This window comes from Giraffa tippelskirchi, chromosome 9 (assembly GCF_054371585.1).
Source record: "Giraffa tippelskirchi isolate mGirTip1 chromosome 9, T2T-mGirTip1v1.2.pri, whole genome shotgun sequence".
NCBI classification, from domain to species: Eukaryota; Metazoa; Chordata; class Mammalia; order Artiodactyla; family Giraffidae; genus Giraffa; species Giraffa tippelskirchi.
The window spans coordinates 101,310,369-101,333,827 of NC_137283.1; the positions used below are offsets into that span (position 1 = coordinate 101,310,369).

A 23,459-nucleotide genomic window follows, 5' to 3' on the forward strand; every position below is an offset into this window, starting at 1 on the left:
AGGCGGCGGCGCTGCGGCGGCGGCGACGGCGAAGCTGCTGCACCGGCCGGGAGAGGGGCGGAGAGAAGCGGACGCCCCAGCCCCACCCACTCATGGAGGATCCGGCGACTTCTGGACTCTGGGATTTTAACTGCGCGTTGCTGTGGCAGGAGTGTGTCTTACTGCTCTGCCAGTAGTAGTGCTCCCTGCCAGTTCTGTCATTCACGCGTTCGTTCTTTTGTTCATCCATCCGTCCAAGCTTCCATCCATTCATTTATTCATTTTACAACGTAGTATTGACGGAGGGCCTAATCTGTGCCAGACTTTATTTGATGTTGGAGGTACAATAGTGTACACAACGGATAAAAATCCTGACCTCATGGAGCTTCGTTTTCTTCAACTTCATTCACTTCTTCCTATCTTCTCTGCTCATTTGTTTCAACCTTTCAGTTGAAAAATTTTGAATTCCGTAACATCTGTGGATTTTTTTGCAAAATAGTAGCCACTGATGTATGAAATAAACAACTCCAGGTAAAGTACTCTTAATTTATTATAACACACATATAGCCTTGTTCAACACATGATTCAACCTTGGGGTTGAACAAAGCAGTATTGAAAACAGATTGTTTTCTCTATGTAGTGCTAGGCACAGAATATGCAAGATAAATAACACATGATTTCTTCCCCAAGGAAGCTCCTGTTTTCCATCTTTTGTTCTTTTTTGTTCTCTTTTTTGAGAAAATTTTTGGGTTACCTTACAGCTCTCTATTGATATGATTTTTTAAAATTCTGATATTGTATTTTTTAAGTACCAAGAGCTGTTTCATGTTTTTAATTCAGGTTTCAAAATAGCGTTATCTTGTGACCTGGAGGCAACAACAGGTCTTTGTCACCCTCCATAGTGAGGAGTTTGGCACGCTGTAACATTATAAGCCCTTGATTGACGATGTAATAGAGTGCTACTCAGTCAGGCCCTAGACAGTGGGCATTGTGGATTCGTGTAATGCCTTAGGACCCAACCTGGGAATTCATTCATAGAGACTTCTGAGTCTAGTGTCTCTTAAATTAGGCGTTGGAACCTTGATGGGAAAACGACTACGACTCCCAGAATGCACTACGACCCAGATTAGCGCGCAGAGGTTCATGCTGGGAATTCCTTCTCTTCCGGGGAAGAGAGGAAAAGCTTTTTTGAATTTGCGTCTAGAGGCTGAGGGGTTTCAGAGTAGCTGGTTCTCTTCTCGGTTAACCGTGAGTCTCTGGGTAAAAAGAAGGGCCTACCTCAGTTTTTCAGGCTCGGAAAGGTAATCGACGCCGCGCAGCACTCCTTTCCCCGCCAGCCAGACGGCATCAGCTGCGGGATCCGGAGAGGAAGCCAACCATAGGGCAGTGTGACAGCTGCCGGCTCTCCAGGCCGGTAGGAACTGACCGTCCCAGCCCCGGACCCCTAGGCCCAACGCTTTGACCCAGTTAGTGTCGGGACTGGTTTCACGTCCTGGCCTTGGGACGTTGGCATGGACCTTTGGGCAGGCTCCGGCACCTCTCGCCGACCTCCATACATCTGTCATCCACTTGTTCTGATCTAAGTGTTGAGGAGCTCAAGCACACCCTTCTGGGTCTAGCTGTGTCCCGGCCCGGGAAAAGAAGAAACTTCTCTGGGTGTCACGTTCTTTGTACTGGTGGTTTGGGAGAATTTACATCAAAATCAGAGACTGTTTTCACTTGTCTGAGGAAAAGGGGGAGAAAAAAAAAGAGTTGGGCGATCTTATAAAACTAAATTTATTTAAATGGTGGGGATAGTTTCCTTATTTTCACTTTCTGTTTGTTTTAAAACAGTTTCTAGCTGAAAGATAGTCTAGACAGTAGAAAGGTTGTGACTGTGCTTGCTTTAAAAAAACCTCTTAGCAAAATCACCTTTGTGTCATAGCCAGAACCTTGTAAAACCCAGAAGTGACTGCTGATTCAGTACAACTCATTTTGTAGGCCAAACCTCAGAAAGGTGAGGTGTCTCATCTAAAATTATGAAACCTGAGATTATAACCCAGTTCTCTTGACTCTGGAATCAGTGCTTTTTTTTTTAACTGTGCTCACTGTGCTTTTATATTTTGAGTGGAGAGTGCAGCTCTGGAGCCTGACTGAGTTAGCATTTTGGCTAACCATTTTCTGGTGCTGGTGACTTTGAGCCAGTTTCCTTCATTTAGAATGATCGTGTGTGCCCAGTCAATTCAGGCCTTACAACTGCATGGACTATAGCCTGACAGGCTCCTCATGGGATTTTTATGGCAAGAATACTGGAGTGGGTTGCCATGCCCTCCTCTAGGGGATCTTCCCCACCCAGGAATCCAACCTGTGTCTCCTGCATTGCCGGTGAATTCTTTACCACTGAGCCATCAGTGATGCCTAGAATGATAGTAATGGTGCTTAAATTAGTTTGACATGTAAAACTCTTTAACTGTTAACTGTTATTATGAAATTTGTTTATTTGCGCAACTCATTGTTAATAACTTTAAAGTTTTTGTATTTAAATATATTGGTTGATAAGGTTTCTTCCTTTGTTTTCTCTTATTTGGCTTATTTTACCTGGGCAGGTTTATATACGTTATTTTTTCTTCACCTCAGTCCAGACACACTGAAATTTTTGAAAAATTGTTAATTTGCAGTATCCTTGCCTTTGTTTAGGGATTCCCTGGTGGCTCAGGCAGTAAAGAGTCTGACCCAGGGCTCCATCCCTGGGTCAGGAAGATCCCCTGGAGAAGGAAATAACAACTCACTCCGGTATTCTTGCCTGCAAAATCCCATGGATGGAAGAGCCTGATGGACTACAGTCCATAATAGTTAGACACGACTGAGCAACTTCTCTTTCGCTTCGCCTTTGTTTTATCCAAACCATAAACTTGAAATACAGTAGTGAAGTTTTGGTTGAGATTTATAAATAAATTCATATATTTGAGGAACAGTAAGGACATTGGAAATTTCTTCATCTAAATAATCTAGTTATAAATAACAAATATACTTGTTCCAAATCTTTTATAAAATGTATTTTCTTTTTCTTCAGCTCTTACTTTCTAACATAAATAACATTGTATTCTTTTCTAGTTACCTGCTCTACCATGCTATCTTGTGATATTTGTGGTGAAACAGTATCCTCAGAACCAGACATGAAGGCTCACCTAATTGTTCACATGGAAAATGAAGTTATATGTCCATTTTGCAAGTTGTCAGGTGTGAATTATGATGAAATGTGTTTTCATATTGAAACTGCTCACTTTGAGCAAAATGAACTAGGAAGAAACTTTGAGAGGATTAATACAGTACACAATGGAACTTCCGATAACAGGAAGGACAGCAGCCTACAGTGTAGAGCAGACATTAATTCAAGTATTTATTCAGCTTGTGCATCTAATCAGCTGAAGATTTCAGCTCAAAGCCTGCCTAAGGATGGTACTTTAAAACTTAAAGACTTTTCTTCAGAGAAGTTAACTGAATCTAGAAAATTCCTGAAAAGTACGGAAAAACAGTCTGACCGAACCAAAATTAAAGAATCAATTTATGAAACAACGTACAGTCCTCCTGAATGTCCATTCTGTGGAAAAATAGAAGATAATAGTCAAGATATGGAAACTCACGTGAAAACAAAGCATGCTGATCTTTTAGACACTCCGTTAGAGGGTAAAGTATTCATTTTATATAATAAGTAGCATTAGTCTCAATTTAATATGTAGTATCCCAAAAGTTGGTTTGTAAATAAGATTACTACAAATGTGTTTTTAATTTCAGTTTATAGCATTGCTCATTTGCCATTATTATAATATGAAACTACTATAATGGAAAAGAGTTTTGATGCAAACAATAAATGTTTCATATACTTCGAAAGTAGCTGTAGAAACTTTCTGAGGAGAAGTAGACTCACAGTCTAGTTTCCAGAGGAAGAAAGTGAAAATGAAAGTGTTAGTTGCTCAGTCCTGTCTGACTCTTTGTGATCTCATGGACTGTAGCCTACAAGGTTCTACTGTCCATGAAATTCTCCAGGCAAGAATACTGGAGTGGGTTACCATTTCCTTCTCCAGGAGATCTTTCCAACCCAGGGATGGAACCTGGGTCTCTTGCATTGCAGGCAGATTCTTTACCATCTAAGCCACAGGGCAGACCAGTTTCCAGAGGGTATTCTTTTATTTACCACCAGGCCAGTGGCATCGGGATTGTCTGGGATTCTGATTTTCTGTTACTGAGTTCTACTTTGATTCTTTTTCAATCAGAGAGCAAACTTTTATGATTTAAGTTCTTTCGAATTTGTTGAAGTTGTTGAAACTTGTTTTATGGCCTAAGATATGGGATATGGTCTGTCTTAGCACATGTTCACATGTTCCATAGACATTTGAGGAAAAAAATGTGTATTCTGCTGTTGAAGGATCAAGTGTTCTATATTTGTCAGTTGAGAGTGTGTTGTTTGATTGTGTTCTGATCTTCCATGTCCTTACTGATTTCCTGTCTAGCAGTTCTACCAGTTTTTGGGAGGAGGTTAAAGTTCCCAATTATGATCTATATATATCTGTATATCCCATTATATCTGTCTGTTTTTCCTTTAGGCTCTATCAGGACTTGTTTCATGTATTGTGAAACTCTGTTGTTGGTGCATACACATTTAGAATCATGTGTCTCTTTGATACTGTTGAGTTTTAAGAATAATTTATATATTGTGGATGCAAGTCCTTTATTGGATTTTGCAAATACTTTTGGCAAATATTTCACAGATATTTTCTCCCGGTCTGAGACTTGTCTTTTCATTCTCTTAACAGTGTCTTTCACAGATCAGAAGTTTTTACTTTTAATGAAGTTTGCCTTATTTGATTTCTTCTTTCATGGGTTGTGCTTTTGGTGTTGTATCAAAACTCTGCCAAATCCAAGGTCACCTTTCCCATGTTATCTTCTAGAAGTTTTGAATTTTACATTTAAGTCTGATTCATTTGAATAATTTTTATGAAAGGTAAAAGAGAGGGCATATATTCATTCTTTGAATTTTAATAAATGCTATTTTTTAGGAGAGTTTCAGGTTCACAGTAAAATTGAGTAGAAAGTACAGGGAATAACCAAGTACCCCCTGTCCCTATATCCTCATACCTCCTCCACCATTCAACAACCCATACCAAGTGATACATTTGTCAAAGTCAGTGAATCTACATTGATGTTAATATCACCCAAAGTCCATGTTTATATTAGGGTTCACTGTTGGTGATGTACACAGGTTTTGACAAATGTATGATGACATGAACCCACCATTTAGTATTTAGTATCATACAGAATAGCTTCACTGCCCTGAAAATCCCCTGTGCTCCATCTGTTCATCCTTCCCTCCCTGTGGCCACTGGCTACCACTGATCTTTTTACTGTCTCCATATTTTTGCCTTTTCCAGAGTGTCATATAATTGGAATTATATGCCATGTAGCTTTTTCATATTGGTTTATTTCACTTAGCAATGTGCATTTAAGATTCCTCCATGTCTTTTTATGGCTTAATAGCTTTTTTTTTTTACATTGAATAATATTCTTTTGGACGTTCCACAGTTTATCTGTTCACCTACTGAAGGTCCCTTTGGCTGCTTCCAAGTTTTGGCAATTATGAATAAAGCTGTTATAAACTGTACTGGCTTTTGTGTGGACAGAAGTTTTCAATTCATTTTGGTGAACACGAGGGACTTCGTGATTTTGGATCGTGTAGTAATAGTGTGTTTGGTTTTATAAGAAATTGCCAAACTTTTTCAAAGTGATTGGACCATTTTGCATTCCCACCAGCAGTGAATGAGAGTTCCTGTTGCTCATGTCCTTGCCGGCATTTGGTGTTGTCAATGATTTTGTTGTTGTTGTTCAGCCACTAAGTCACCTCCAACTCTTCGTGACCCCCATGAACTGGGGCACACCAGGCTTCCCTGTCCTTTGATATATCCCTGAGTTTGCTCAAACTCCTGTCCGTTGAGTCAGTGATGCCATCCAACCATCTCATTCTCTGTCACCTGCTCCTCCTCTTGTCCTCAGTCTTTTCCAGCATCAAGGTCTTTTCCAAAGTATTGGCTTTTCATATCAGGTGGCCAAAGTATTGGAGCTTCAGCTTCAGCATCAGTGCTTCCAATGTATATTCAGGGTTGATATCCTTTAGGATTAACTGGTTTGATCTCCTTGCTGTCCAAGGGACCCTCAGAAGTCTTCTCCAGCACCATAGTTCAAAAGCATCAATTCTTCAGTGCTCAGCTTTCTTTACAGTCCAACTCACACAACCATACATGACTAGGAAAAACCAAAGTTTTGATCATACAGATTTTCACTATCCAGATTTTGGTCATTCTAACATATATATAGTGCTGTTTTATTTTAATTTGTAATTTTCTAATAACATCTTCTGTACCCAGTATCAGCTAGGTCTTGGTCTTACAGAGGTACCATTTCTCTCTTGGGCAAGTTGTACCTGTCTGTCTGCAGTGCTGGTTAATGGATACAGCTCTTTGATCTTATGCTCCCAACTAGGGCATTTGATCCCAGTGTCCAGCTTTATGCTGAATGCTTGAATTCTGCATATCACCACTTAGTTTGGAGGGTACTGAGAATCCAGCCCCCAAAATCCATATCTAGACTGACCACTACTTACCATTTGATTTTCCTTTCTACTTTTCTTATTTTGACTACAGAGCTGAATACTTATTATTAATATTTTCTTTCACTGTAGTGATAAGAGGTTTGCGCTTGTGCTCAGTCTTTCATCTAGAAGTAGAAAATTGCTTTAAATCCAACTACAAAGAGCTTTTGCTTAATGAAGTTAGTGAGTAGTAGACAGTCTTTGACTTGATGTGAAAAATCTAAAGATTTTGAAAATAAAACCAACTAAATTATATCTCTAATACAGACTGTAATCAACTACTCTATGACTGCCCTATGTGTGGGCTCATCTGTACAAACTACCATATTCTGCAGGAACACGTTGACTTGCATTTGGAAGAAAGCAGCTTTGGACAAGGTATGACTATATGTTTAAAGATAAGGATGTTATGATTTAATTTCCACTTCCTAGGACATTACCTACTTTTTATATTAGTGTTATAGAGGGGAAGAAAACACACTGGTTAAAAATAAATCTGTCCCTTAAAAAAATTTTAATACAGCTTCAACTTGTCAAAGATTTTTCACAGAAAAGATTGTAAAGGATTAACTTTTGTGACCAACAATTGAATTAGGGGTGTGCATCCAGGGTTTTGACACAGAACATCAGAAGATAATGAAATATTGTACCATTTTTAACATCTTTTTGATTTAAAAGTTGAGGCCATTCTTTCAGCAGCTGGAAGTAACTAAATTTAACATTGTATCAGTAAAAATTGTTTATGAACTCAGAAGCTGCCATATGGCACATGTAATTTTAAAAAGAATGTGAAGTATGTGACTTCAAAGTTTTTCAAGAACACTTTCAACTACTCTTCTAGCTTCTTTATTACCACTGACTAGTTTTATAAGAGATGCTAAAGTTTTCTTCTGTTTCCCTACCTTTTTTGCTAGTGGCATTGATTAAGTAATCATGATGGTGCCTTAGAAGTGGAAAGATCCTATATGAGTTTCACAATTCCATTGAAACAAAATATAAAGTAGACCAAAAGAGAAACCAGTTGTGTTCTACTGGATATCAGTTGCTTAAAGTACACAGATATCTTCTATTAATGCAGAGGTTTCTAGTATTCATTATCAGCGATCCTAGTACCGGTTAGTGATGTCCATGGACAGCATTACCTGATCACTCAGCCTAATACCAAGATGAGAATTGCTGAAGTAAAGATGAACAGTTGTTTACTGTGTTGGTTCTTTACTAATTACTGTGGAAGAATAACTCTGAAGTTGAGTTTCTGATAATTCTTTGTTGATGATAAGCTTTGTATGCTGCTGCTGCTACTGAGTCACTTCAGTCCTGTCCAACTCTGTGTGACCCTATGGACTGAAACCCGCCAGGCTCCTCTGTCCATGGTATTCTCTAGGCAAGGGTACTGGAGTGGGTTGCCATGCCCTCCTCCAGGGGATCTTCCCAACTCCGGGATTGAACTCAGGTCTCCTGCATTTCAGGCAGATTCTTGACCACTGAGCCACCAGGGAAACCCAAGCTTTGTATGGGTACATGAGTTATTCTGTAAGCCTCCATAGTGAGTAATGAGAGAAAGATGTGGTCTGAGTGAATCACTGTAGATAGCCTCATAAGTATGCTAAAAATCAGTTTTGGATTGTGTATTTCCACCAGTAGAAGTGGGGACCAATTAGGAAGAGGTATCAGAGGCTGAGAGATTTGAAGGGAAAGAAAGAATATTCAGATACCTAATTAAACCATCAAGTTGGGAGGTCAAGGAGATGCTAGCCAGAGGGCACTGACTAATGGATGTGTAGGACACTGGATAGAGAGCAAAATGGGCAAGTGATACTATTTGCTTGAGGTCAGACATTAGGTTATGATCTAATATCTGTGTTTTGCTCACTTGTTTTTTTATTATCTTAATTATTTCCACCCCCTCTCCCCCCACCAAGTATTTCTCTTAAAAACCAATCTGCCTTATATGTATTAATGAGGGGCACAACTCCAGGGTGCTACGTAATTTCTCTTAAGTTCTGGTTTCTTCAATAGATAATAATACTTAACTTCCTAACTGTTATGAAGATCAAAATGAGATAATTAATGAGAAGTGTTTGTCACAGCCAAAACCCTCAGTGAATATGAGTGATTAAGTGGAGGTTGTACCCTTACAGAGGCAGTTTAAGTTCTTCTGGATTTATACTCAGTGTTTCTATGACATCATAGTCATGAATAAACGGCAAGATAATAGCCTTTACTCCATTTAAAAAATATGTACTAACATATAAGTGAGCCTTGATTTCAGTATTTTATTCTAAACCTTAAAAATATATAATAGGTGTGTATAGAGTCCAATGTTCTAGAGATCTAGAGTTGGCTCAACAGCTTCAACAAGAAGAAGACAGAAAGAGGAGATCTGAAGAATCAAGACAAGAAATGGAAGAATTTCAGAAGCTGCAGGTACAAAGATTAATACTAATTATATTATTTTGGTGTAGTTAGAGTTCTTATTTTTCAAACATGCTGTTAAGACTTCAGCCTGTTATTTTTGTCTTTATTATAATACAAAGTATTTTTTACAGTTCATGACAACCGCCATTCATAAGTATGCATTTACATACTAGGGTAAACACTTCTTATAAAGCAGTCCCCAACTTTTTTGGCACCAGGGACCAAGACAGTTTTTTCATGGACCTGGAGTGGCAGGGGGTTCAGTTCAGTTCAGTTCAGCCTGTCAGTCGTGTCCGACTCTTTGTGACCCCATGAATCGGCAGCACGCCAGGCCTCCCTGTCCATTACCAACTCCTGGAGTTTGCCCAAACTCTTGTCCATCGAGTCAGTGATGCCATCCAGCCATCTCATCCTCTGTCGTCCCCTTCTCCTCCTGCCCTCAGTCTTTCCCAGCATCAGGATCTTTTCAAATGAGTCAGCTCTCCGCATCAGGTGGCCAAAGTATTGGAGTTTCAGCTTCAACATCAGTCCTTCCAATGAACACCCAGGACTGATCTCCTTTAGGATGGACTGGTTGGATCTCCGTGCAGTCCAAGGGACTCTCAAGAGTCTTCTCCAACACCACAGTTCAAAAGCATCAATTCTTCGGCGCTCAGCTGTTTTCACCGTCCAACTCTCACATCCATACATGACCACTGTAAAAACCATAGCCTTGACTAGACGGACCTTTGTTGACAAAATAATGTCTCTGCTTTTTAATATGCTATCTAGCTTGGTCGTAGGGGGTTCAGGTTGATTCAAATGCATTATGTTTATTATGCTGCTGATGATCTGACAAAAGTTTCAGACAGTAATGCAAGTAATGGGGAGTAGCTGTAAATACAGATGAAACTTTGCTCACTCACCTACTGTTCATCTCTGGCTGTACGACCTGGTTCCTAACAGGTCACGATCTGGTACCGGTCTGTGGCCCTGGGGTTGGGGACCCTGATGTGAAGTATCTTACAGTCTTCCATACTCCATGAAGTTATTTTAGGTTCTTTTTTTGAACAGCAGATGAAGAAATGGAAACAGAGTGCTTATGTAGCTTAACTTGTTCAGGATTGGGCAATATTAAATGGTGAAGCCTACTTTTAAACCTATGTTAATCGAGAAAACTAAGAAATTGAGACTCAGAATTTTAAATGTTTGTATAAATACTTAAAACAGAAACTTAGAATTAATGTCTCCTGAGTCTTAAATTCTTTTACTGACTGCAGTTCAGAAATTTAGAAAGAACCATTTTTAATGGAAAATGCTTTTTTATGAAGTTTGAGACGATCTTAGGTGAATGGTAGTATCTACTGAACTAAACTGGTAGCTTCTTTTATATTTTTAATGCATAAAATCTTAACAGCTTTTTCTACTCTTTTCAGTCCTAACTTTCTGTAGACTATGTAGTCATTTGCTAATAATTCTCATAGGTTTTAAATGTTCTTTTTCTGTGTGCTTATAGGATAATGTGCGAATAAAAAGGGTTTATGAATGAATAGAAAACATGTACACCCATGGTGGATTCATGTCAATGTATGGCAAAACAAATGCAATATTGTAAAGTTAAAAAATAGAAAATAAACTAATTTTAAAATCTGAAAAAAAAAAAGAAAATATTCAATTAAACAGGTTTGTGTACCTGATCTCTTCTTAAAGCCTTTAATATACTGATATGCATTGTACATATCATAATCTTCCTGAGCTTGTTTGACCACTAACTTTTTTTCCTCTGATTTCTTGCACATGGCTCTTCTTTCTTTAGAATATCTAATTTAGGCTGTTTTTCTCATCTGTGGTTCATCTATTTGCATAATTATTTTCCTACCAAGATTCAGAGGAGAAAAAAAGGTGACTTTTCTGGTATCTTCTCTACCTTATATTATCAATAAAAAAGTTTTCAGTGTTTAAGGGGGTATAAGTTTATTATGTAACTTTGCAGGTTAGTTGTTTAGATCTCAGAAATATTTTTGTAGGGGCTGTTTTTAATATATTATTTTAGGTTTTCTGTCAGTGTGCAAAAATAGTTTACTGTGTAGAGTGAATACCTGAGTGAATTGTGGATTAAGTAGGCCTTTTTAGGCTAGCCTAGGAACCAATTAACAAGTACAGGTTCTTTGGCAGGTTGTCTTGAAAAAAATCAGCAGTATAGTCAGAACTCATCTGCTTTTCACATTACCACTAGTAGGAAGATTGGATTCTCTACTTTGCCTACTTCAAGAAAAACAAATCTCTTGCCATGATTGTTGTTTGTAGAGAAAGCCTGTTATTAACTCAGGGACTTTTTTTGTTGTGTGATTATTTTTCATAAAAATCTAAAAGTTGACTCATAGAAGTCTATAAACCAGAATGTTTCAAAATATATTTCCAGATATATAAAATAGTGGTAAATTTCTCACCTCATTGATGTAAAGGGACATAAAAATTAAGTCATTTGTTTTTATGTTCAATAGAGACAATATGGTTTAGATAATTCTGGAGGGTACAAACAACAGCAGCTACGAAATATGGAGATAGAAGTAAATAGGGGAAGAATGCATCCATCTGAATTTCATAGAAGAAAAGCTGATATGATGGAATCACTAGCTATTGGTATTGATGATGGAAAAACAAAAACGTCTGGTGAGTATTTAAACATCCAAATCATGGTTTTAATATTGCATACATCACTGAAGTAATAGGATTATTTGAATTGTGCTTGATTTTCACAACCCACAGTTTATATAGTTTTAGGTGAGACCATGTGTCAAATAATTTTTTTGTGTGTTGTTTTAAAACTCCTGAACTTTTATTTTTATAGTAAATGATTCACTTTTATCTTGTATCAATTTACTTGACATTTGAAAACAGACCTTTGAGAATAGTTTTTATTGAGAGCTTACTATTTTCCAGACAACTGCTGTCTAGTAGAATGTAAGTGAGCCACATAAATAATTTTAAATTTCCAAGTCACATTAGAAAAATAAAAAAAGACTAGGTGAAATTAATTTTCATATTTTTCCAGTATGTCCAAAATATATTTCAATGTGTAATCGGTATTAAAAATTATCAAGCAGTATTTTGCAATCTTTGTACATTCTTTAAAATCCAGTGTGTATTTTAGTTTGCAGAACATCTGAGTTTGGACAAGCCACATTTCAGGTGTTCAGATAACCATATGCAAATAGTTTCTGCTGTATTGTTCAGTATAGTTTTAGACACTAAGACCTTTATATATATTGTATCATGTAACTCTCAAAAGAAAAATCTTGCGTATTAGATTTTTCTGGATGAGGAAATTGTGACTTAGAGAGGTTAAATTACTTTCCTAAGGTAAGGTTAGGCTTCCCAGGTGGTGCTAGTGGTAAAGAACCTGCCTTCCAATGCAGGAGACACAAGAGACACAGTTTCAGTCCCTGGGTTGCGAAGATCCCCTGGAGAAGGGCATGGCAACCCACTCCAGTATTCTTGCCTGGAGAATCCCATGGACAGAGGAGCCTGGAGGGCTACAGTCCATAAGGTTGCAAAGAGTCAGACATGACTGAAGCAAATTAGCACACGGTGAGGTTGAGTAGCTAGTTATTGGTCCAGTTGATATTCACAATCAAATCTGCTTTGTTCCAAAGAATGTATTTTTTCCTGATATTTTCCACATTTTTAAAAAACATATCTGTTAGTATAGTTTAAAAAGATTATATGGAAACAGCTTTATTCCTGCCACCCAATTTTTATGAAACTTAATGTTTTTAAGCTGTAAAACCTTTTATATGTATTTTAAACCCCTTGTGTACCCCTCTTTGATTTCTAATTTCTCCTCCTCCACAAAGGGAATCATTATCCCAAATTTGATCTTTATCAGCCTCATATATGTTTTAGTAATTTTACCTTGTATGTAAGTTTCCATAATAATATAATTTTTTATATTTTAAACTATGTGTAAGTTGGTGTACAATATGTATGCTCTGATTGGATTTGCTTAAATATGTTGATTCTTACAACTGTGCTTCTTTCACTTTGCTGAATAGAATTTCCTTGTATGACTTACATTGTTTCCAGTGTTTTATTCTTAAAAATTATGAACAGGTTTCTTCCTGAAGAGTTTCTCTAACATCCAGACTAGAAATACTAGGTTAAATGGCATTTGCATAATTAATTTGTTAAGAGTATTATGAAGTTGTTTTCTAGAATGGTTGTACCCTACATTAGGTCAGTGTGTTTTGACTCACACTTTATATTGTGACTCTTAAGTTTTTGGCATTTAATGGTAAGATACATCTCTTAATTGTATTTTCTGATGACTCCTGAGTTCGTTTCTTCTGTAAATAACCTAGTCCCTTTTCTCGTCTCTGTTGGGTTGTTTGTCTTTTTCTTATTGATTTTTGGAAGTCCATTAAGTATTCAAGATATTAATTCTTCATTGATTATATGAGGAGCAGTTTTCTTCTTCAAATCTATAATTTGCCTTGAACCCAGGTCTCCCGCATTGCAGGCGGATTCTTTACCAGCTGAGCTACAAGGGAAGCCCAAGAATACTGGATTGGGTAGCCTATCCCTTCTCCAGCGGATCTTCCCAACCCAGGAATTGAACTGGGGTCTCCTGCACTGCAGGCAGATTCTTTACCAACTGAGCTATCAGGGAAGCCCAAATTTTGTATATGCTGTCTTTAATTAGGCAGAATTTTAAATTTGAATGTAATCAGATTTCTCAATCTTTCCCTTTACTTGTGTCTTAAGTGTCTTGTTTAAGAAATTCCTCCATCTTTGATATCATAAACATATCCCTTTATATTGTCTTTAAATATTTATACCCTTAAAATGGATAACCTGCAAGGACCTACTGTATAGCACAGGGAACTCTGTTCAATATTATATAATAATTGTAATGAGAAAAAGAATTTGAAGAAGAACAGAATTATGTATAACTGAATCACTTTGCTGTATACCTGAAATTATCACATTGTTAATGTTAATCAACTATGCTTCAATATAAAATAAAAAGTTAAAAAAATTATATATATATATACACATACACATAAAAACAATTCCTTCATGTAGATCTTGGTATTTTTTTATGCCAACTGGAAGTAATTATATCACATAAAAATCAACTCACTGTGATAAACCATAATGAAATTTTTAAATTGGGAACAAATTGATTAGAACTGAGCTTCAGAGGGAATGATATCCAGCAGAATGTACAATAAAATGGAGAGATAAGAAGAACATTCATTCAGCAGTGTACTTTTATGTGCTAGGCCCTGCAGATGCAGAAATGAAAAAGGCAAACGATTTCAATTCAGCATAATAAGTAATATGGTAGTGTTAGGAGCCTTGCATTGTGTAAAACAAGCAGGACAATAACTAAGACTATGTCAGTAAAAAGGTAGAAGATGGAATTGGCAGGATTTACATGTGCCCTTGAGAAAGAGATTGATACTGGAAATGTATGAGACAGCCATAGAAAGGTAATACCCTTCTAAACCTTCTAAATCTCTTTTCCACTTTAGGAATTATGGAAGCACTTTATTGGTATTATCAGAATGCTGCCACAGATGTGAGGCATGTGTGGCTTTCTGCAGGAGTGGACCACTTTCATTCATCTTTTGGTGATAAAGGTTGGGGTTGTGGTTACAGAAATTTCCAAATGCTGCTTTCATCATTATTGCAAAATGCTGCCTATGATGATAGCTTGAAAGGTATGTGAAATACAGACTCTGAATTTACCATCTAATAAAGTACATATGATGTGGAATGAGTTACTATGTAATATGCATATTAAAATTAATAGCTTTAATAAAGATGTATTTTAGTGGATATTTACATTAAAATTTTTCATTCTGGTTGTAGGAAGAGAAAATGATATAGTAGATGTCAGAAATAACTGTCTTAAAAACGAAAGGTTCTTGTAGAATATATGATGTACTGCTAAATATTATTCAGTACTTTAGTAACTGTCATATTACATGTTTGCTTTGTATAATTTTAGGTATGTCAGTTCCTTGCATTCCAAAAATTCAGTCTATGATTGAGGATGCATGGAAGGAAGGTTTTGATCCCCAGGGTGCCTCTCAGCTTAATAACAGGTTACAGGGAACAAAGGCCTGGATTGGAGCATGTGAAATATATACCCTTCTCACCTCCCTAAGAATAAAGTATGTACCTAAAATCCCAAGTTAATGTTATTGTCATATCTAGGAAGTTTTTGTTGTTTGTGTTGTTTATCAAAGGGATAGTTAAAAAATAAAAAGTTAAGTAGCATTAATAAAATGAAAGACTTATAATGAAAACCAATCACACATACCCTGTTTCTTGCTGTTCTCTATTCTCAAGTCTTATTTTTTAGAGACGGCTGTCACTTTCATTGTTTTTAAATAATATGCTTTCATGGCTTTTTCTTGGTTTGTCAGCTTTAGACATTGTCTGTTGCATTCTCCTTATATCTCCCACCTGTGTCTCCTCACTTTTTATAATACGGTTAAATCTCAGTTTTTGTTAAGTTAGAGTTGTAACTATGTAAATATTATTCACTAATGATTTTATATCTTTCCTGAAAAGCTTTTTAAAGTTTTCCTTGAGAATTGCCTTACCTTTTCCCTTTTACTGTTTGACTGCATCATGATCAAGCTTTTGCAGAAACTCCATTTATGTAATCTGAGGTATTCCTTATTCCTGGAGACATTTTTCTTAAAGCTGATTGTCCTCTTCTCTAGTCCGGATTGTTTGCTTCTAGATCCTTTCCACGGAGAAGGCAATGGCACCCCACTCCAGTACTCTTGCCTGGAAAATCCCATGGACGGAGGAGCCTGGTAGGCTACAGTCCATGGGGTCGCTAAGAGTCGGACACGACTGAGCGACTTCACTTTCACTTTTTCCTTTCATGCACTGGAGAAAGAAATGGCAACCCACTCCAGTATTCTTGCCTGGAGAATCCTAGGGACGGCAGAGCCTGGTGAGCTGCCGTCTATGGGGTCGCACAGAGTCGGACACGACTGAAGCGACTTAGCATAGCATAGCATAGATCCTTTCCATAGCTCTAATCATGTTGCATTTCTTCACTCTGTTGAATTGGATCCTGGATTTTTTCCTGGATTCCATGTCTTTCTTGTTTTTGGATTATTCTCTTTTACTTGAACACTTCCTTTATTAGCTTCCTAAGAAAGGATGCCTAGTCTTATTACTGAGTGATAGTTTGTGTTGCTGTATTATTCTTAACTCAAAATCATTTATGGGTCAGATTAAGTTGTTCCTCTACTGGCTTCTAACAATCAGTGTTACTTAACGAGAAAGCAAGACATACCTGGAGAATCCCACGGACAGAGGAGTCTGGTGGGCTACAGTCCATGGGGTCGCAAAGAGTTGGATATGACTGAGGGACTAAGCACATAGTGGTTAAGAGCTTAGACTTTTTGAAGTAAAATTGCCTACAACTGATGCTAGCTCTCTGCTTATTAGCTCTATGACTTAACTTGTTCGTACCCTAGTTCCACCATTGAAAAAAGAACAAATAGTGACTGCTTCATAGAGTTGTAGTGATAATATAGTGCTTACGACTGTGACTGGCATGTAGTAAGAGCTTAAGGATTCACTGTTGTTTGATGAATATGATCTCTCCGTTCTTTATTTTTCTTTCTGGCACTCCTGTTGGTTGGCCCCTGAACTTTTTTGACTTTTTGAGTTCACTCGTCATGTCTCACTTTTTGATCTTTGCTTTTTGTTTTACTATCTGGATTCTCAACTTTATCTCCTCACTACTCTATTGAAATTTTTATTTTAACAATAATGTTTTTCAATTTTAAGGAGTAATTTCATAACATCATAGCCTTTTATGGTTGTAAAATTTTTCTATTCCTTGCATTTTTCTGTTTCCTCCATGTTAAATTAGTTTCATCTCTATTTATTTTAGTCTGTTCGTTTAGAAGACTTTCTTCTAACTTTTAAAAATCCTTACTGTTTTTCCTAAAGTGAAGAATGAGGCACTAAAAAAGCTGGTTGGCAGTCCTGTAGGGTTTCATGGAGCTTGTAGTTGAGAAAACTTCATTTCTTAGGTGGAAGTTTGCTGTGTGGTTGGGGACTCTCAAATATTAGTATAGAAGAAATCTTTTCTCAGAGTGCATTCTTGCCTATAGTTCCTACATCAGGAGAGGCAAGGAGTTGAATAGTGATTTGCTCTATTTATTCAACTTTCCAGTTAATCTCCGTTTTCATCTTCAGTACTACTCTACCCAATACTTGTTCATTAAACTTCTGTCCTCTTTTGGGTTTTAAGAAAGTTGTCTCTATTTCTTTGCATTCACTTTTATGTTTCCTCTCTCCTGCTATCCATTTTCCAGAAATGTGTGCCAGTTTCTTGTTGATTCTTATTCTTTTCTCCATAGGTGTTTAAATCATTTTCTCCTTCAGTATTATGTTGTTGGGCTTTCAAGAGGCATCAGAGATAAATGCTTATGATCGTCTTTAATAGAAAGTTTGCCTTAAGCTTCATGACTGTATATTTCCTTTTATGTTTGTTTCCAAGTCATTTTGCCAGTGTTTTACATCATTTCTATATATTAGTTATATTCAGAGATAAAAATACTTCTTAAATTTTAAATAGAAAAATGAATGTGTGTGTAATAACTTTCTTGAATTATTAAATTCAAAGGACTGTTTTAATGCCCTTTAAATTTTTCTTCTTTTCCTTTTTGCCAATCTGTTCACACCTTCAGATTATTTATACTATATCATGTTTTGAGCTTTTAAGTAATTTTTAAGGAAAGGAAAATTTTTTTTAAAGTACCTGATATATCAAGCTATTTTCTTGGTACCTGAAATAAATTAGTTCTTTGTAAAGCCTTTTTATTACTATACCCTGAATTTGTTTACTGGTTATTTAAATGTGTTCCTTTTGCTCTCTATGAATTTATCCATAGAATACTATTCAAATTCTAAATCTAAACCTGTAGTCAACTGCTAACCCAAGATCACTGTTCTTACTTTTTGATAGCTTTTCCAGAAGTTCATTTCAACATTTAAAGCTCAGGAGTAATCAGCTGAAAGTTATCAACATTAAACTTGCTGAGGCTGAAGATAGCAACTAGTACAATGTGGTGTGTTTGGAAACTTTTATGGCCAAGAAAGACAAGAATAGGATATCTGTGCTATACTTTAAAGTGAAAATAAAGCTTTTAATTGTTTTTCCTTTCCTTTATACTCAGTCTTTTTAAAATAGTTGTTGAGAAGTGTAAATAGTGCTCCTGGTTAAATAATTTGGCTTATTCATGGTTGACTTCCTCTTGAGGAAACAGTACCAGCATGGTCTGTTGCCAAATAGTAGATAGATGTATAGACAGGGGTACATACAGGTTTTCTGTGATCTTTACAGGTATTCTTTTCTTGTCTATTATTGAAATTTGATAGAACTAACAGGAAAATATTTAGGATATTTTTGATAGCTCCTAATGGCTGCTGAGGAATTAAAAATCAACTTCTAATTAATCATCAGGTTTAGAGACTTCAGAATATGTCTCAGGTTATATGTAGACTCTTTAAAATCAGGTATGATCCTCATTTACTACAAAGGGAGAATTTCTGTGTGAGAAAATTTTTGTAACTTTGATAGCTGTCATCAACCTTAAGTTATTTAAAGAATTGCCTCCTAAAATAACAGTTTTCAGATAAATAATAAAATTTTTATTTCTTCTTAGGAAAATAATGATGAAATAAAATTAATTAAAAATGTTTGCATTTTATAACTCCATTGATAAGAAACTTTTTAAAATATTTTCTAAATAATCCATTTTGTCAATTTTTTTATAGGTGCCGTATTGTTGACTTTCACAAGTCAACCGGTCCTTTGGGTACACACCCTCGCTTATTTGAATGGATATTGAGCTACTATGCTTCAGAGAGAGAAGGAAGTCCAAAAGTAGTGTGTACATCTAAACCTCCTATCTATCTTCAGCATCAAGGTTAGTATAATTTATAGATACTGAGTGTAACTTATAAGATGATTTATTTATATAAGGCAACTAATAAAGCTTTAGGGTATGTTAAGATTCTGATAATGAGAGGAGAGGAGTATTACTGACATTACTCTGATTTTTAGAGCTATATCATCATCATAATACATTCCAGTAATGGATGATATCCTTGATATCTTCGGGGCTACCTGATTCAGGGCTACCTCTTCCTTTATTGTTCATCGTTAATTTTTTTCAGGGCTTACCTCACTTTAATGAGGCCTTCCCTGACCACCCTTTAAAAATTTTTAGCTCATTATTCTATCCCTCTCTAGCACTGGCATTTCCTTTCCCTCTTCCCTGCATTATTTTGCTTTAGCTAACATATATAGACTTTACTCATTTACTTCGTTTATGGAGTATTTCTTCCTATTAGAATGTAAACTCCATGAAGGCAGATGTGTTTGTTTTGTTTGCTTTTGTGTCACTAACTGCCTGGAACAGTGCCTGATGTATGGGTATTTCATGAAATTTGTCAAGTGGATGATTTGGATTGACAGGAAGAAGGAGAAGTAAATATTAGGAATTTCATTGTTTAGGATATAAGCTATAAAGGTTAAGCCCTTCCCATTGAAATTCTCATATATACAAATTAACTTTTGTTTACCTTTTGGAACCATGAGTTTTTGTTCCCCAGCAGTTGAATTTCAAATCCTTTCATCTGAGATCACTTGAATAAAAAGGACTATGGGATTAGGAAAGGAAACTAAAATATTTGGCATAGTAGAAGTAGAAGAGCTGACTCATTGGAAAAGACCCTGATGCTGGGAAGGATTGGGGGCAGGAGGAGAAGGGGACGACAGAGGATGAGATGGCTGGATGGCATCACCCACTCAATGGACATGAGTTTGGGTAAACTCCGGGAGTTGGTGATGGACAGGGGGGCCTGGCGTGCTGCGATTCATGGGGTCGCAAAGAGTCGGACACAACTGAGCGACTGAACTGAACTGAAGTAGAATATTTTGCCATGAAGCCTTTGGAAAACTAAACTTGAATGAAAGAAAACTGGAGGTTAGGAAGTAGAACTAAACTTTTGTGTCTGAGAACTGAAAGAACTCAGATAACCAATATATTAGAGGGACTGACTCTATTTATATTTGAAACACACATAAAAAGTATATATAGGGTGTTTATATATATGTGTGTGTGTATGTATAGTAACTTAAACTGTATGTAGCTGTTCAAATAGGTAAGTATCTCTCTCACATTTATATATGTACGTCTTTTTTGATTTTTCTATAGGTCATAGTCGAACAGTTGTTGGAATTGAAGAGAGAAAAAACCGAACATTATGTTTACTAGTATTTGATCCTGGATGTCCTTCTCGAGAAATGCAGAAGCTCTTAAAGCAAGACATGGAAGTTAGCAGTCTCAAGCAACTACGGAAATTTGTGGGGAATTTAAAACATAAGCAATACCAGATAGTGGCAGTAGAAGGTGTGCTTTCTTCAGAGGAGAAAATTGTAAGTATCTAAATATTTTTCATGTGACACTTGGACAGATTGAACTTCAGAGTGTTAAATTTTTAAGTTAAAAATCAGTCATTCCTTTGTAACTCCTAACACCTCATTCTATAACATTAGATTGGCAAAGATATGTAGTTGTTCACTATGTCATTTAATTCCACAATGGACATCTTTAAATTTCAAATATTCAAATATTGTCAAATACTTCGCTCGGATCTTCATAAAAATACTTAATTTTATAATACATAATTTAATTTTGATTATCAGGGGAGTAATGAAAATGGCAACAGTATGATAAGAGAGTCTAACTTAATCCAAGGAGTTCCAGCTCATATTGGTCTTAGTTGATTAAATGTGATTCTAGTGATTCCTTAGGCTCTATGTTAGGCACTTGGATATATTGGATGTACTATTGGAGATATAATTATCACACTCTATTGGAGATATAATTATCACACTATTGAGAGAGTTAAGTACTCTGAGGGACATTTTTTCTTTCAGATTCAAGAACTGTTCACACACATAATACTTACTGGATATATACAATTCCAGAAATTAACTCCAGTAATGTTGCCTCTTTATCCCTTGCATTTAAGTGATGAGCAGTACATTATAGAAAAATTCCTAGGAAGTGGAACCCCTCCATTTGTAGAAACAGAAACTGTATGGTAGCATATCAAGTCTAGAAAATGCACAATTTTCTACTCTTGAAGAAAAAAAGTCCCTATTAGAGTACTCCACATTTGTTTCCCTCTAAAGAGAGAAGGGCTTCCCTTATGGCTCAGCTGGTAAAGAATCCTGCAATGTGGGAGACCTGGGGTCAATCCCTGGGTTGGGAAGATCCCCTGGAGAAGGAAACGCTTACCGACTCCAGTATTCAGGCCTGGAGAATTCCATGGACTGTATAGTCTGTGGGGTCACAAAGAGTTGGACACGACTGAGCGACTTTCACTTTCACTTTCAAAGGGAGAAGAGACACAGCAGTAGAGAGGAGCACTGATGAAGAATAATAGGGTCAAGGACTAAAGTTGTTTGAAATGAGAGAGAGCTAGAGTAATCTTTTCAGCCTCACAACTTGGGATATAAAGGCGAGGATTGTTGAAGAAGTTCTTCAATTTAATTATGATAAGTTTCTTTGCAAATGTTTGTGCAAAGAGGTTTCTTTGCAGTAACTTAAATACCAAAATTACATTCCTTTTTTTTTAACCTTATCATTTATTTGGCTGAATGAAGTTAGAGGTTAGTTTTAACTGTTAGAAAAAGCAAGATGCTTGTTCACCAATATACAGATAACTTTTGAGATCATAGATGAGGTTAGGTACTAAGATGGAGTTTAGCTGAGTATTTTATTTGGCTGTTATATTTCTGGTCTTGAAAGTGAGGCGTTGGTGGTATTTCTCTGCTCATAGCCTCATCTTTATCTCTCCTTCCCTGTTTTTACTTATCTGTCTCTGAGTTTCAGCCAGATTTTTACTTTTGATTCATTATTCCATAAAAAGGTGATATTTTATTTTTAATTTTTTTGCTTTATCTTTATCTCAAATTTTCTTTAATTTTTTATGGCTTGGCTTTAAAAATGATTTCCTAATTTCCTAAATTTGAAGTTGTACTATTCCTTACAGGATTTTCATTATCTTGAAAAAAAATCCCAGATTTTAGTTTTTTGGTATTAGATGGTAATGCATATTTTAATTAATTGACTTCTCACTTACTTAACATTTGTAAAATTTCTTTTCAAGGCTAGGAGACAAGCTTCTCAAGTCTTTACAGCTGAGAAGATCCCTTGAAGAAGTCAGCATTTCAGTGATTGTGGAATTTTACTTTGTTTTCCAAATTCCGGTATTAACCTTAATACAACATATGAATCTGTGGATTTTCTAAATACTCCATTTATATTTTAATTTCTAAAATGTCTAAATTACCTCTATTACTAAATTACTAAATACCTTTAGTGTTTCATTGTTGAGTAATTATTCCAATAAAATATCGTTTCCATTGTGAGTTTTGTATTTCTTGATTTATCCATTTTTCAGAAACTAGTTTTGTGTTATAGTCATATGACTATTTGTTGAGTTCTACCTCGTGTTAAGTATTCTCAGTATTTTTCATATATTAATTAGTTTGATTTCCAAAATATTTTATAGTTCTGAGACAAATACTGTTACTATCCCTGTGAGGAAGCTGAAACTTGTGAGATTAGTAATTTGCCCAAGAAGGTGGCCCTAATCCAAGATGTGAACCCAGACTGTCTCACCTCCAAGCTCTTACCATTGTAGCATTCTGCTTTATTCTGTTATTGTTATATATGTAATGAAATTCCCTCCTCACTAGATAGAAAGATAATACTTCATAGGCATAGTTCTGAAAAGAGGAATTTGCTTTTGTTAAATATTTACACTCATATAACTGTGAGAGTCTTATGTTTAATGTGTCCTGTAAGAAGGAAACTTTCAGTTTCATGTTAGATTTGCCAGTTAAGGTTGAAGCAAGAATCTTATTCTGGCCAGTTTTAAGCAGAAGAGAATTTGTTCAAATTATCAGAAGCTCACAGAATCCACAGGTAACTAGGGAACTATTCTAGAACAAAGGCAACAGTTGAGGCTAGAATATGGCCTAATATTGTAGCAGGGGCAATCAGGTTAGGAGTTGAGGTAGAATGTCTGCTTAGATTTCAGATTCCAGAGAGGGTACGTCCGATTAGCATGTGACCATATGCCATGGGTCAGAGGCACTTTCTCAAAAAGAAATCTGGGTAGATGAAAAAAGATATTAAATTAAAAAGGAGAAGCAGCAAGGGGCTGCTACCCCATTAAAAAATAAACAAGAACTTACTTGAAGTTCTATGAATAGTCTCTATTGTATTAAATACTAAGTGTTACACTCCTAGAATGAATAGTATTGCCAATTGGAAAATTCTGGAAAACCTCCTTTCTTATACTGTTGTTCAGACTGGTAAACAGGTTTCCA

At 36.3% G+C, this 23,459-nt stretch overlaps 2 protein-coding genes across 10 annotated transcripts in view; one reads left to right on the forward strand and one right to left on the reverse strand.

The window, feature by feature from the left end:
* KPNA5 (karyopherin subunit alpha 5) overlaps nucleotides 1-1,560 on the reverse strand; it is a 48,093-nt gene extending 46,533 nt beyond the window's left edge. The window contains exon 1 of the mRNA XM_081529584.1: nucleotides 1,258-1,560. The gene's annotated coding sequence lies outside the window, so the exon portion shown is untranslated. The remainder of the gene's footprint in view (nucleotides 1-1,257) is intronic.
* ZUP1 (zinc finger containing ubiquitin peptidase 1) lies at nucleotides 11-22,493 on the forward strand. 9 transcript variants are annotated; one of them, XM_081529572.1, is made up of 10 exons: nucleotides 11-510; nucleotides 3,073-3,645; nucleotides 6,869-6,979; nucleotides 8,907-9,028; nucleotides 11,503-11,671; nucleotides 14,536-14,724; nucleotides 15,015-15,180; nucleotides 18,824-18,975; nucleotides 20,269-20,489; nucleotides 22,232-22,493. In XM_081529572.1, exons 2-10 carry the CDS (start codon nucleotides 3,087-3,089, stop codon nucleotides 22,277-22,279), a joined length of 1,737 nt encoding a protein of 578 aa, XP_081385698.1. In that variant the 5' UTR covers nucleotides 11-510; nucleotides 3,073-3,086; the 3' UTR covers nucleotides 22,280-22,493. The 9 variants fall into 9 exon arrangements, with proteins under 9 accessions (XP_081385698.1, XP_081385705.1, XP_081385701.1 ...); XM_081529579.1 differs by lacking the exon at nucleotides 11-510 and adding an exon at nucleotides 991-1,118; XM_081529575.1 differs by lacking the exon at nucleotides 11-510 and adding an exon at nucleotides 1,146-1,975.
* The last annotated feature ends 966 nt before the right edge of the window (nucleotides 22,494-23,459 follow it).